The 14927-nt window shown below is 40.2% G+C and overlaps 1 protein-coding gene across 1 annotated transcript; it reads left to right on the forward strand.

Annotated features, from left to right (window-relative positions):
• The first annotated feature begins 5366 nt into the window (after window positions 1–5366).
• LOC5517736 (cytoskeleton-associated protein 2-like) lies at window positions 5367–13892 on the forward strand. The gene is made up of 12 exons (XM_032362280.2): window positions 5367–5478; window positions 5577–5892; window positions 6173–6230; window positions 6843–6964; window positions 7171–7293; window positions 7745–8149; window positions 8517–8549; window positions 8637–8871; window positions 10797–10970; window positions 12160–12223; window positions 12297–12471; window positions 13080–13892. The coding sequence occupies exons 1-12, from the start codon at window positions 5430–5432 to the stop codon at window positions 13303–13305; spliced, it is 1980 nt and encodes a 659-aa protein (XP_032218171.2). The 5' UTR covers window positions 5367–5429; the 3' UTR covers window positions 13306–13892.
• Window positions 13893–14927: the final 1035 nt, after the last annotated feature.

Here is a 14927-nt window from a genome sequence, read left to right on the forward strand (position 1 = left end):
GATGTTCAACTAAAGCACATCGGCGTACTTCATGATCGTCAAGAGCTCATTGGGGCACTGAATATACGAGTACGCGTTCAGAGTTCCACTCAGAATCTGATAGAACCCGATGACGATCTTCAGGCTACCGAACAGTTGGTCGGTCTGTGAGCGTTTATCGTCACGTATTTTCTTCTTGTTGAGTATGACAACAACGGCGGCGAGAGCGAGAACGAGGAAGACGCCCACAAACTGAGTGATGACCAGCGGTGTCGTTTGAGACTTGTTGCAGCCAGAGAACATCCGCATGCGGCGCACAGCACACCCTCGTAACCATGGGAACAATTCGAGTTGAAATCGCCCTGAAAGGAAGTTTTTAAAATGTCTGCGTTGGGGATTAATATTTGCTGCACCGCATAAAATCTTGATTTGCAGTTGAAATTTTCGATTGAAAGAAACACAAAAACTTTAAAAATAAATCTAAAGATTTACAAATCAAATTTACTTTACAGGAGCCCGTGAACGGACAGCGGTAAGCCACCGGAAGTCAGCCATTAAACGAGTCCCAGTTCCTGTCGTGCTGTTTGCTCTCCTCTTGGAGCTTGCTGGAAAATGTCTGGTATTCCTGGATATGGTGTTGCTGGTACCAAGTTCAGTAAAAGCCAGGCATCAGGTTCACGGATTCGTTGGAGCAGTAGTACCCGTATGGACCGCGAACCTCTTCAGATTAGTCAACTTATTGGGATTAAAAAATAGAAAATCTAGGGGGAAAATTACATCTTCTATTTGCTTATCTGAAAACATTTATACTAGGCTTTGAAACAGCCCCGCCTGGATGCATCGCCAGATGGCGTGACATTAAAGCCTACCTATTAGGGGGACGTCTACCCTGATAACCCTACATTCGTACCATCACATCAAAAAAAGGCCTACAACATTAGCTCATTTATATGAAGTTACTCGCCATCTGAGCAAATTTAGCTGTAACTCACCCGGTGTCCCCTTTACCCTTCCCCAGTGTCCCTAAGAAAACATCAAGAGTGTCTTACCGTCCGGGCAAGCTGAGCAGTCGCCCTCTACTCGTCCAGGGGTCAGGGCGGGGCTAACATAGGCACCCACCCCGACATGGGCGATTCTGTCTTGGTAGAACCCACCTAGAGTTTATAAGGCAGAAGAAACATTCTTGTCTACACAACTTCTTTCCGATTAGCAGTTATATTAATAGGAGGCAGGGGGTCGGGAGAAGTGAAGGGCGCAAGATAAAGAAAGATAAGAAAACCCTAGGCGGCAATCAATTATTTATTAGACACCTTTTTTTATATTTGAGAGGGCAGCCCAACCCAAACCCAACCATCCCCCCACTCTTCCACCACAACCACCTCCTCTGCCCCTTGTCGTTTTAAAAAGCAGCTCACCTGGGGGGCAGTCGGTGCATTTATCAAAGTAGGAGCCGTCGGTTTTGTACTGGACCTGAGCGCAGGGATAACATGTGTCCCAGAATGATTGTTTTTTGGGGCATTCATAGCCAGAAGCGCGAAGGATAATCCTGGTGAAATCTTCTCCTTCCACACCTGGCAGATTTTTACCAGCAAAGCTACCCGCCAACCTTATTAAACCCTGATCAATGATCAAAAATCATACAAGTGATTGGGGCCGCGCCTTGTTGGATACGCTATCTTTAATCAAGTTTTATCCCTTCAATTCCCAAAAATATCCGAGGTGATTTTTTAAGGCCATTGTGGAATAAAGGGAATTTAAGATAAAATTATTAATTAGTCTAATGAATAAAATGATGATAAAAATGACAAGACCTGTTCCTGTCAATCTCTTAAATAACAAAACCCTTTTGTTCCAACTCGCGTTAATTTAACGAACGTTGACGAATATGAACGGTAATATAGTGAAGTGAAATGCTCCCGTTATGAGTTTGTAGGAACTCACAGGGCGATGGCGAGAGAACGCGATAAGAACGTGCTACCGACGTCAATCATTTGCACCTTGGAACCCACGAGATACCTGAGAACATGAAGATGAACAAGGTGGCTGGGTCATCATCGCCATCATTATCACCACCACCATTACCATCCTCATCATTACCACCACCACCACCATCATCACTACCATCAACATCACCACCACCATCATCCCACCATCACCACCATCATCACCACCATCAACATCACCACCACCATCATCCCACCATCACCATCATTACCACCATCAACATCACCACCACGATCATCCCACCATCATCATCACCACCATTATCTTCATTACCACAACCATCATCATTGTCATCATCACTATCGTTATCATCATGTCGAAAAAGCACCTTCCTCTAAAACCTCGATAGGGTTGTTCACAAGAGTCCTGCGACATAGAGTTTTTTTTCCAAAGCCCAAAAGCCTGTCTTTTCTATGTTTAGATAGATTCATTTTAGTGTAAGTCAATAATAGACGTACTTTGAAAGGGAACTTCCTGTTTACTTTTTGTATTGTCGGTACTCACAGGGTGTATGACCTTACTTTTTGTACTATCGGTACTCACAGTAGGTATAACCTTAGTTTTTGTATTGTCGGTATTCACAGGGTGTATAACCTTATTTATTGTATTATCGGTACTCACAGGGTGTATAACCTTACTTTTTGTATTGTCGGTACTCACAGAGTGTATAACCTTACTTTTTGTATTGTCGGTACTCACAGGGTGTATAACCTTACTTTTTGTATTGTCGGTACTCACAGGGTGTATAACCTTACTTTTTGTACTATTGGTACTCATAGGGTGTATAACCTTACTTTTTGTACTTTCGGTACTCACAGGGTGTATAACCTTACTTTTTGTACTGTCGGTACTCACAGGGTGTATAACCTTACTTTTTGTACTTTCGGTACTCATAGGGTGTATAACCTTACTTTTTGTACTGTCGGTACTCACAGGGTATATAACCTTACTTTTTGTATTATCGGTACTCACAGGGTGTATAACCTTACTTTTTGTATTATCGGTACTCACAGGGTGTATAACCTTACTTTTTGTACTGTCGGTACTCATAGGGTGTATAACCTTACTTTTTGTACTGTCGGTACTCACAGGGTGTATAACCTTACTTTTTGTATTATCGGTACTGACAGGGTGTATAACCTTACTTTTTGTATTATCGGTACTTACAGGGTGTATAACCATGGGTACTTACAGGGTGTATAACCGTCGGTACTCACATTGTTATTTTTTTGCAAATTATCAGTGCCCATAACCACCTTTCAGTCCAAGAACTGCCGTTCGCCGTTTGCAGTGACAACGTTTTTTGAATTAGATATATACAGATAGAGTTAGGGACAAGTAGGCCAGGAGGCAGAGACGCCTCAGTATGATTACATTGAGATGTGTATCTATGTATGGATAGAAGTGGTTTGCAACGAAGATGGTGTTATGTGTTTGCTAGACAAGGCGATAAAGAAAAGTGCGATATTTCCAAGCTTTCCCGGGGCCACAGGAGGTCGTGACTTAAATTGTATTTTTCTACTAGGTACATTCACACCGGTGAGAGACCGCACAAGTGCGGACGCGGCTTTAGCAGCTGACACACCTCACGTACCACCTGAGAACCCATTCAGACGTGCGCATGTTCACGTGCCAATACTGCGGCAAGGGCTTCAACCAGAAGGGTAATCTACAAGCTCACGTGTACCGACACACAGGCGAGAGGCCATTCAAGTGTCACATCTGTGGCAAAGGCTTCACCTTGGCCTCCACGCGCACCACACACCTCCGCACGCATACTAATGAGAAGCCATTTCAGTGCAAATACTGCGAAAAGTCTTTTAACCAGAAAAAAAAAAAACACTGACATCGTATTATTTCCCATGCCATCAAGGAAACGGGGGCGACTCTTTGTGCTAGATCCTCGCAAAGTGAAAATCTAGTAGTATATATGGACCCATATGTGTGAGCTTTTTGCATGATGTGAAAACTCATTAGATTTAGAAACTTATACATTCGTATACTGTCATCATCGATGGCGTCACTAAAAGCAAAACTATTTCCGATTTTATTAAGAACAAAAATATCCATATCTCATGAACAAAACATCATACAACAACCACCAATCTTGGAATGTGTCATGAAGGTGTCAGGGGGTAGCACCAATATAATCACGTGATTGTGTTGTCATCAATGACGTACAAATAGCAAAGATATGCTGACGTCATCAAAATAAAAGAATGATTTATATTTTTTTATTTCATTAAAGAAACATCGAATGCCAACAAAACTTGGTAAGTGTGGTGTATGTTTCAAGTGGGGTGCAATGTGATGGTCACGTGACGTCATCGATGACGTCAATAAAGTAAAATTCTCCTTACGCCGAAACATCGTATAACAACTAAACTTGTAATGTGTCATGTAGACACATCATCATCATCATCATCATCATCATCATCATCATCATCATCATCATCATCATCATTATTATTATTATTATTATTATATTGTGTGTGCCGCTTTGCTGTGTGCAAATAATTAAAGCTTGAAAACACAAGCCTCGTCGTCGTCTTAAAAATCCCGGCTAATCCCCTTACACAAAGAACATTTCAGCCAAATTAGAGTGAAATTCCTGGTTTATTAGAATTTAGCCTGTCAAACACTGTTTACACCGCCCTAGGCCATGTACCTAAATTCCCAGAGAAAATTCGAACAAATTAAAATTCCCTGAGAAAAACGTGGCTTTTTTGTTTGGCTTGGCTTGGTGTTCTGCCCAGCGATCCAGCGCCAGGAAGACTGGACATTTCCGTCACACCAATTAATTCAACTTTCAGTAGATTTCACAAAAAATCGTGCGAGGTTCCCAAGAACCCACCAGAGCTTACAAAACCCGTCATCAGGTCCTATCTATTTATTGAAATATTCATAACACCTCTCATCCAAACCAGGGATAATGTATTTCTTCTTAACCAGGGCCGTAGCAGGGGGTGGGGCAATGGGGGCACGTGCCCCCCTTAAATATTTTGAAAAATTATAAGGCTGTGCCCCTCATTTTTTTTTTATCTTTTTGTTTCGGTATCCACGACGCCGGCAACAGGACGCCGAATCGCGCACGTTTTTCTTGCCGGCGTCGCGTCCTGCTCAGGACGGCAAATTAGCGTGCGCGCGCAATCGGACGTGCGCGAGGCGGCGTCCTCTTGCCTCTTGCCGGCGTCGTGGATCTAAATCACCCTAATAGCGGACAAGGTACATGAGGATTCGGTGAATTTATTTGATACATAACCTGTTCCTCTATTTATCATGAACTTCTTATTTTAATTGCCCAACGCTTATGCCAGAAATTTTACTCGTTCACGGGATACCTGTTGCGCATTCTGTCCGTTTGGTTTGAGTTGTCATTTGCAAATGTTTGACCAATCAGAGCAGCTGTAGTTGGAAGCCTGTCGAATGCAACCTGATTCGAAAATATGGCGGATAAAAAGACGTCTACTCAAAGACATTCAGTCAAAACACAAGGTATTTTCGATTTTACGAAGCGAAAAAAAAAAAAACCTCTACATTGTATTACTTTTTAGTTTGTGTTGCATGAGTTAGAATTATGTGATTTATAATAGATTCCATGCGGGAACGGCTAGAGAAATGGCGTCAAGAAAAGCAACGAAAGAGGGAAGTTCAAAACACTGCGAACAACAGAGCAACGACGAGCGGATTGAAAAGAACGTTGTTAGCATCGAAGGAGAGAAGGAAACCTCTCCAAGTTAGCAATGCAGTCCCAAAACCGCCTTGTACTTGTAAGCCCGAAGTATCAGTACAACATCGGAGGGCAGAATCGATGACAATGACGAGTTCCACGAAGAAAAAGAACGTTGGAAATATCACCAACATGGGCAAGAATACTACAAGAGACGGGCAAAACGGCAATTTGCAGAGGTTTGTCTGTAGTATATCTCTGTAGTGAATAAATTCGCTCTATCGTAACAGTTTGTCGCTTCAGATTGAAAAAATACATGCGATATTATAATATTTAATACAAAATATTCGTTTTGTTATGTGTTGAATCATCCCTTGCGTTCGTTCGTCGACATACCCGCCAATGTTAGAGATGCCATGTGAACATAGGAAATGTCCCTTGAAGGTGGACATTTTTTTTAAGATAAGCTGCATGTATATCAAAGCTACGTTTCACTTATTTTAAAATAATTAACCTTAGGTTGAGTGAAAGAATCCAAGCTGCCAATGAAAAGAGGGACAGCTTAGTGAAATCAAATGTAAGTTAATAACTTATATATGTAGTATACTTCCGAAACCACGGATAACTGTCTCAGAGTCATAACCTGCTTTGCCAAGGTATCCTCAAATGATGTTCAGGATACTGTAGCTTTTATTTCGAAAACACCTTGTCTCTTTAATTCTTCCCATCTTTTGGTAAAAGTAGGGAATGGTTCGTACAAGTTACTACTGGGGTTTATACTGGAGGTGACTTGCGCTAACAGATCACATGACTTTTTGAGTGGCAAATTCATGCTTGCTCAAACAATGTAAATACATGTATACAATACATGGCATGGCCAAATAGTTTGATGATTCGATCTCTGTAGCAGAAGATACGAGTTGTGATTGACAGGATGGTTGGGAATTCGGGAAACTGTATTGAATCTCCTTAATGCATGTCATTTATTTGGGTTCCATGATAGAGCATTGGTATTATTGTTGGATTGCTGGCTAAGCTTGATAGTTTAAAGCAAGAATTCAACGAATTCTAATTATCCAATGTTGTTAAAAGTTGATTTCTTCTCACAACCATATCTTGGTTGATTTGGTACCAATTTTGAAAATGACTCAGCAAAGCCTTATCTTTTTTGTGTGAAAATTTATCTTAGATGTACAAAAAGGAAAAGGCAATGAATAAGAAACCAGCCCCAAAGATTTCTAAGGGCATGACTTATACTAAGCCAAAAGAAGTGAAAAAGAAGCAATCAGACAATGCAAGAAAACCAGACAAGTAAGTCTGAATGTGAATTTTTTGTTTATTAAAACATTACAGACCAATTTTGGTTGGTCCTTGCTCTTAGACCTGTCCATCTGTATTTCTGCACAGCCACACCCCTAATGGTAATTTCCCCATAATTTTAGAGAAAACTGGGGAAGGGGACAGAGTCCCGGCACTGATTTTTGTCTAATATGATAATGTTTTTTTAATTGTTTTAGAAACTTAACACATAACCCAACTAAAAAGATCCAGGCATTGAAAAGATCTAGTCCAACCAGTTTGTCTTATCCACAAAAAGATTGGCTAAGCAAGAAACCAAAGAACCAAGATATTCACACAAGGTTAGTTAAACATCTCTGATTTATTGCACCTGGGATGCCAAATACTCTTTAAGTTTTGCTTTTTAGAATTAACCAAACTTTGTATTCACCTCCTCCACATCTTTCCACAACTTTTTGCAATGCGCCCATGAAATGAATAGAAACAAACTTTGCCATCTTGTTTACAATTTTGACTCCTGACCTTGTTTTCATGCACACATGAAAACAAAGCCAAGAGATGATGTGAGATGATGTGGGTAAGGCGAATTGTCTCCATTTTCTATTTTTAACGATATTTTGTGTTTTTTTTTTTTTAAAAAAGACTCAGAATCATGATGCAGCTTGCAAAAAGAACACAGTTTTTATATTCAAAACAGCACTGGGATTCTGTTTATTATGTTCTGTCATTCAAGTTACAGTTTAGGCACAAGTAAGTGCAATATTTTGAGTAAGCATTATTTTTACTATGAAGGTACAAGCAGCAAAGCTTCGAATCAAAGAAAAACATGTTTCATTTAAAGAAAGAACAAAAACAGCTACTGGAAAACCAAACCCAAGTTGTTAGTGATCCCGGGTGGAATGCAGAAATAAAGGGAACAGCATCAGCATATTTCCAAGTCAACAATGAAATTCAGCAAGATGAAAACACAGAGAGTACATCTCAGAAAGATGAAAATATTGAGAGCACATGTCAGAAGAGTACATCTCATCAAGATAAAAATATCAAAAGTACATCTCAACAAGATAAAAATATCAAAAGTACATCTCAGCAAGAAGTGAAGGGTGTTGACATGGATAATCCTTTCCCTGTGCACGTTGCTGTTTCTCAAACACCAGCTGCGGTGAGGTCATACATGAACAAGTCCATGTCCATGAGGTGGGTATAGTTTGTCCTATGCATGGGTGTAATTAAGCTGCTTACAATTATTACAGCTGGGTCATCAATTCAATGGACAATGTTCATTAGGAAAGACTCATAACCATGTGAGGGTCCAGGTTAAGTCTGGCCAAGGTTTGTGTTTTAAGAGGACAGTGTAAAAATCTAGTTTTCTACATAACATTGGGGACTATGAATATACGGCTATGAATATATACTACTAACCTCTTGCTAAAGCTCATTCTTTTTTTTTTTTTTTTTTACACACTGCACCAATCTATCTATAGTAATCACATATGTTAACTTCAAAGGAGCAACCTGTGTGTTTTGTCTTCAGTATAACACAAACTTACTACTTAACTTTCAGAGAGCGCCTGGAATTGTGGAGACAAGAAAAGGGGTATGTTACTGTTTTCTTGTGGAACCTTTTCTATAATAGGTAGACTTAGCTTCTTCTTATATCACATTACTTTTTCATACCAACTAGAAAAACACCCAAACCTCCCAAAACACCATCAACTGCAAAGAGAGCAAGACCCTCTAGCTATGTGATGCAGGGACCATTTAGTGATGGTTCAAGCAAGAAAGCCCTTAACAAGAGCTTCCAGGAAATCCCAGACCTGGATGAGTTTGAAACCATGAGCTGTGATAATGTTGAGAAACAGCCTATCTCCGATAAGCTGAGAGAGAAACTCCAAGACTGCTATGATAGGCTCCTCAAGGTACAGTAGGCCCAAACATGAGTCGAGGAATTCTTAAGGGAGGGACACCAATCAGGGCCCTGCGTGAAGAAAAACGCATGTTGGGGTCCAGAGTAGTAATTTATTATCCATGGATTAATTAATATCAAATCAGCATCCATAGCTCTAGTAATAGGTCACTAGATCAATCTAGAAACTTTTTCTACCCAAATACACAGATAAAATTAACTGTCTGCCAGAGTCAAATTCATCTCGTCACATGAGCAAGGTGGGGTCCAAACCCCTTTTACTTCCCTCTGGACATGGGCCTGTCAATCTGTGTCAGACAGGATATTTCTTAATTATAAGATTTCTGTCTGACAGGGGGCCCATGCTTCCCTGAATCTACTACTGAGGTTTGTGTGGAGCGAGGGATTTCCATGGGGCCCCCAAGAATAAAGTTACGGAGGAATTGAATATGATTTACCTAGCCTGCTTGCAGGTGGCACTCTGTGTTATCATTGTGGAAAAGCCTCTCCGTTGAGTGACCCGGTGCCATCTTGTATTTTAAGCTTGGTGGTTTCTGGGGGCAAGAGCAAAAATGGATGCAGGGCGGATACAGATTAAAATACAAAATAGCGCATGATCACCAAACGGAGAGGGTTTTCTGAAATAATAACACCAAGAACCGCCTGCAAGCAGGCTATGATTTACCTTATCTTCATGCTCTATCATTTTCTAGAGTATGAATGCATCATATGTAATCCACCTCTAATATGAACTCAGCATAAGTAATCAGTTTCTAGTATGAATGTAACATAACTAAACCACCTCTAGTATGGACCAAGCATACTGTATAAGTACAGTAATCAGCTTCTTGTTTGAATGTAGCATAAGTATGAACTCAGGATAAGTAATCAGCTTCTAGTATGAATGCTGTTGAATTCATGATCAACTTCTATTATGAACCCAGCATTAAGTACTCTACCTTCAGTATTAATGCAACTTGAGTAATCCATCTCTACTATGGACTTAGCATAAGTAATCAACTTCTAGTATGAACCCAGCATTAAGTACTCTACCTTCAGTATTAATGCAACTTGAGTAATCCATCTCTACTATGGACTTAGCATAAGTAATCAACTTCTAGTATGAACCCAGCATTAAGTACTCTACCTTCAGTATCAATGCAACTTGAGTAATCCATCTCTACTATGGACTTAGCATAAGTAATCAACTTCTAGTATGAACCCAGCATTAAGTACTCTACCTTCAGTATCAATGCAACTTGAGTAATCCATCTCTACTATGGACTTAGCATAAGTAATCAACTTCTAGTATGAACCCAGCATTAAGTACTCTACCTTCAGTATTAATGCAACTTGAGTAATCCATTTCTACTATGGACTTAGCATAAGTAATCAACTTCTAGTATGAATACAGCATTAAGTACTCTACCTTCAGTATCAATGCAACTTGAGTAATCCATCTCTACTATGGACTTAGCATAAGTAATCAACTTCTAGTATGAACCCAGCATTAAGTACTCTACCTTCAGTATCAATGCAACTTGAGTAATCCATCTCTACTATGGACTTAGCATAAGTAATCAACTTCTAGTATGAACCCAGCATTAAGTACTCTACCTTCAGTATTAATGCAACTTGAGTAATCCATCTCTACTATGGACTTAGCATAAGTAATCAACTTCTAGTATGAACCCAGCATTAAGTACTCTACCTTCAGTATTAATGCAACTTGAGTAATCCATCTCTACTATGGACTTAGCATAAGTAATCAACTTCTAGTATGAACCCAGCATTAAGTACTCTACCTTCAGTATGAATGCAACTTGATTAATCCATCTCTACGCAGAATAAGTAATCTGCCTAGAGTATGAATGCATTGTAGCCAATCTGCCGCTAGTGTGAACGGAGCTTAATTAACCTTAGTTGGTCAACCCACAGGACGAACACTGTGATGAATCCGTGGCCTCTGAGTTGGATGACCTGCAGGGCTTGTACGCATGCGCGTTGCTGTGTGCAGAGTTCTGGGTTTGCCGGGCAAAGATTGCTGAGCGCCAAGGGGATGACGGGAGAGTTGTGTGCTTCTTCGAACAGGCGCTGGTCTTTAGGGCAGAGGTAAGAATAAGTGGAAAGCTCTTGCTTATCTCTAAAAACTATATTTATTTCAAGGATTTTGAAGTTACATGCATAAAGGCAGTGGAGGGGAAGTTGTGCAAGCGTGCTTAGAGTGAAGGCCTGGCTATACATTCAAACTAATTAATTGTCAAAAAAATGCAATTGACGCAAAAGTTTGTACGTAGGCAGAGAAAGTGCTCTACTAACTATGGTTGGGGCACCTACAACACATGACACTGTTGGTTTCTACAACACGTCCAGATTTTAAACCAGTTTAAACCAGATTTTTGTTGAACGTACGTGTTTTATCGTTTAGCCACACTTCACACAAAACATTGTCCGCGCTTTCATCCAATCAGAACCCATTTTGCGCATGCTTTCATCCAATCAGAACCCATCATTTCCATGTCGCTCGCGCACTCATAAATGTTTTAGCCACCTCGTAAATATGCTCGTCAAACATGTTTGACAAACCTGTATGAATATATAGCCAGGCCTTTGGGGTCAAGGTTACGTTGGAAAAGTGCGTGACACTAAAAGCAGCTGCCAGGCAAAGTATTAATCAGTCTACAAATACCTTAATATATTACACTTAATTTTCGCGACGTCAAAATTTCATTCGCGATTTTGAGATGGCGATATTTCGCGACACTTTATTTTCGCGATTTTCCTATTTTCGTAAAAACCAGATCACCTCTTTTCGTGGTTTTAGCAAAACAAATGCAATTTTAATGTGCTGTAATCATCAAAACTGAAACAATATGTAACAATAAGATGCGTGGGCTAAATTTAGTCTCATAAAAATATATAAATACAAGTCCAACTCAACCCTTACCGTACTATATTTACATTAGATGACTAAACAAACAAGACGTTTCCATAAAGCTTATTAAACGGTCAATATTCCCACAAAGGCTTCTTATGTACTCACTTAATTGTCGCGCATCCTAATCTTCGCGACACTTAATTTTCACGTCACTTTATTTTCGCGAATCTTTAAAAATCGCGAAATTCGCGAAATTAAAGTGGCGCGAAAATTAAGTGTAATAAGGTACAGGCAACGATCTCTACAGCAATAATGACTTTTTGGCTGCTACTCAACGATGCTCTTTTCCTCACACGAGACGTACGCCCTTGTTTTTGCGGAAGCCACATGGTGTTGTTGTGTGATGCTTTTTTTCCTCCGCAGCCTGAGTCTCTACTGAAGAACGCGGTAACCGAGTACATGGCCAAGAAGAAGGGACATCAGCAAGGTTTGACCACACCATGCGGACCGTGACGATATCACAGTATCTTCTTTAATTAATTAATTATTTATTTTTGTAGTTATTGATCAAGATGACGAGATCGTATTTTCTCTTCCTGATGACGAAAAAGATGCTCCACCGCCTAACGTCCAGACCCCCGATCCGGCTGCTCGTCCAAAGGCACCTACTGTTGATGACGTTCCTTCCTCGGTGGTCAAGTATAGCGTCACTAAGGCAACGCCATTCAAAAGCAGGTATATTGACTTATTACATGGCTCTTACTTATAATGGTCTTGGAAATAAATGGGAATAATGGGAAATAAATGGAATTAATAAGAAATAAATAAAATTAATGGGAAATAAATGGGAAATATGGCAACAAGAGCGTCATTTGTAGATGTGGGCTTATTAAAAGATGATTAAAGAATGTCGATCAATCGCTCCGTTGTTATTAATTGCATTTGAAAATAAAGTAGTCTGTGTAAAAGAAAGCTTTAAAAGACCATCTACGATTAAAGCCCGATACTTATTATAGCGCTACCGTAGCCACCAATACAAAGTTTTAGCATACGAGGACACAAACTTCATAACTAGTAATATTCCTAAGTTCTCTGATGTGCACAAAAGCATATATTTGCCACGCTGGTTGGCCAGTGAAGTCACGGATAAAACGTTTCTTGCGTTCTTATTGGTTCGCTACAGAAATCTGGCCACGGCAGCACGCGTCGTACTGTAACTATATTATATTGAAAGTATCTCAGGTATCTCTCCCTTGAATAGGCCCGAAGGTAAAGGGTGCTTTCCGTGACTTGTTACATTGCGTGAGCGTGATTTTTTAATTATTATTGCGTTACATTATTAGACTGCAGGCATGCGAGCGTTCGGTCATCACCCCAGTGCGGCGGTCTGCAAGACTCGAAAGACGCAGCATCAGCTATCCCGCCATGCTCCAGGATCACGACCTGGTCGTTGCCAACCTCGGTGATCTATCGGAAGATACTCGGAAGGAAGCCGTCTACAAGCCGAACTTCGCCGTCGAGGCCGAGCTCAATGAGGCTTGGAAGGAAATGTGGGAAGCTGAGCTCTGATGTTTTGTGTTTGTACCATGTTCGCGATCAAATCGGAAGACCGTCGGATAATATTCTTTTACCCGTCTAAAAGCAAGCTCAGTTTGTCTTGCGGAAAATCGGATGATCGTGTAAAGTAGAGTTTTTGTACAATGGAATGGTCCATATTTTAGTATGTACAGGTTTCAAAAAAGGAAGGTAACGTTTAGTTAGCGTTGGATGTCAATGTTATAGGTTTTCCTTAATGGTATATGTTAATATGTGTTAATATGTTTATATATGTTAATTCAAGTCTATGTGGGTTCTGGTATCAGTTGCGCCCTCACTCATCAGGGTCTACACGTCATAAAAGAGGACTTGATGTATGTTAGACATATAATATTGTAGTACCACCTAAACTCTTAGAATTTTTAAACTATTAAAATAGTTTTTCTGTTAATAAGATTTTTCTTATGGTTGTTGTAAATAAAAGCCTGCTGGCTGTTGTTATTTTAGCTTAGAAAATAAGACGCGAACCAGAAAAATAGGGCCTTGGAAGGAATAGGATTTTTGGAGGATTTTTAATACGTTGTATAATTCCATGAATAAAATACTCTAAAGATTTCTTATAAGCCTTGGTCGTTGTGAACAGTGGATTTGCGCAATAGCTATTTGCCGAGGTGGGGTGGGCGGGTTTGGTATGGGTATTTTAAAAAATATTTAAAATATAGCGCCTTACAGATGGGGGCTGAGGGTTTTTTGCGTCTTCCCATTAAGTCTCCGAGCGATCACAAGCAAAGTCGATACAAATTCCAATGATGAAAAACCTTTGGGAGCCTTCAGTTTGAAGACACCCAAGAACCATGAACCAGATTAACTCTCTAGACCTTTTCTTTGTGTCGTATCCATTTGCTTGATAACCATATTTACTCACAACCACAGGAAATGTATTGAGGGGGGACTTTTTGGGTTGGCTAAGTGGCAGTTGGCAAAGCAAATGTGTTTTTTGGACATTCGGAATTCGCGCCTTGCGCGTTTCCTAAAGGTTCACTCATGCCTATATATTTAGCTAATTACATTCGTCTTTCACTTGACCTTACCAGTTTGCATAACGCGGCGTTTTTTCCCGGGTTGGTTTTCCCCAGTTTTCTGCTAGTTGATACATGAACATGTTTGTATATTTTACATTACATCTACACTTGTAAAATTGTCTCAAATAAACTGGTACGCGTCACTCCTCACACCTTGTGTGTTGTTTATGTAGAATATGCAATAAACATTTTCTGTGCGAAGGATCGCAAGACTAAGGACAGAACCTAGGTTCCAGATGCTCTCGTGCAAGCAGCACTCCTGTTCGTCGTGCTTTCTTTTGGTCCAAGGAATGTTTATGGATAATCCCTTTCAAAAGCTCTCCAAATGATCCGTTTGGGTGTTTTTCTTTTTTCTATTTTTTTTTTTACTGAATATAAGGTCTTGGACAAAAGCAGTTCATATGTATGCATTTGGAACGGAACATGAAAACGTTTAGCATGAGCCTAAGTCATAGTTTAGATCCAGATCCAGGGTAAAATTCACGAGGGGAGGGCCTGTCAACACTCCTCTCCCAAAAGTCTTTTCACCCTAAAGCCAAACAAATCAATTCCAGGTCAAACAGACCCAGAATA

Source organism: Nematostella vectensis, chromosome 10 (assembly GCF_932526225.1).
Source record: "Nematostella vectensis chromosome 10, jaNemVect1.1, whole genome shotgun sequence".
NCBI lineage: Eukaryota > Metazoa > Cnidaria > Anthozoa > Actiniaria > Edwardsiidae > Nematostella > Nematostella vectensis.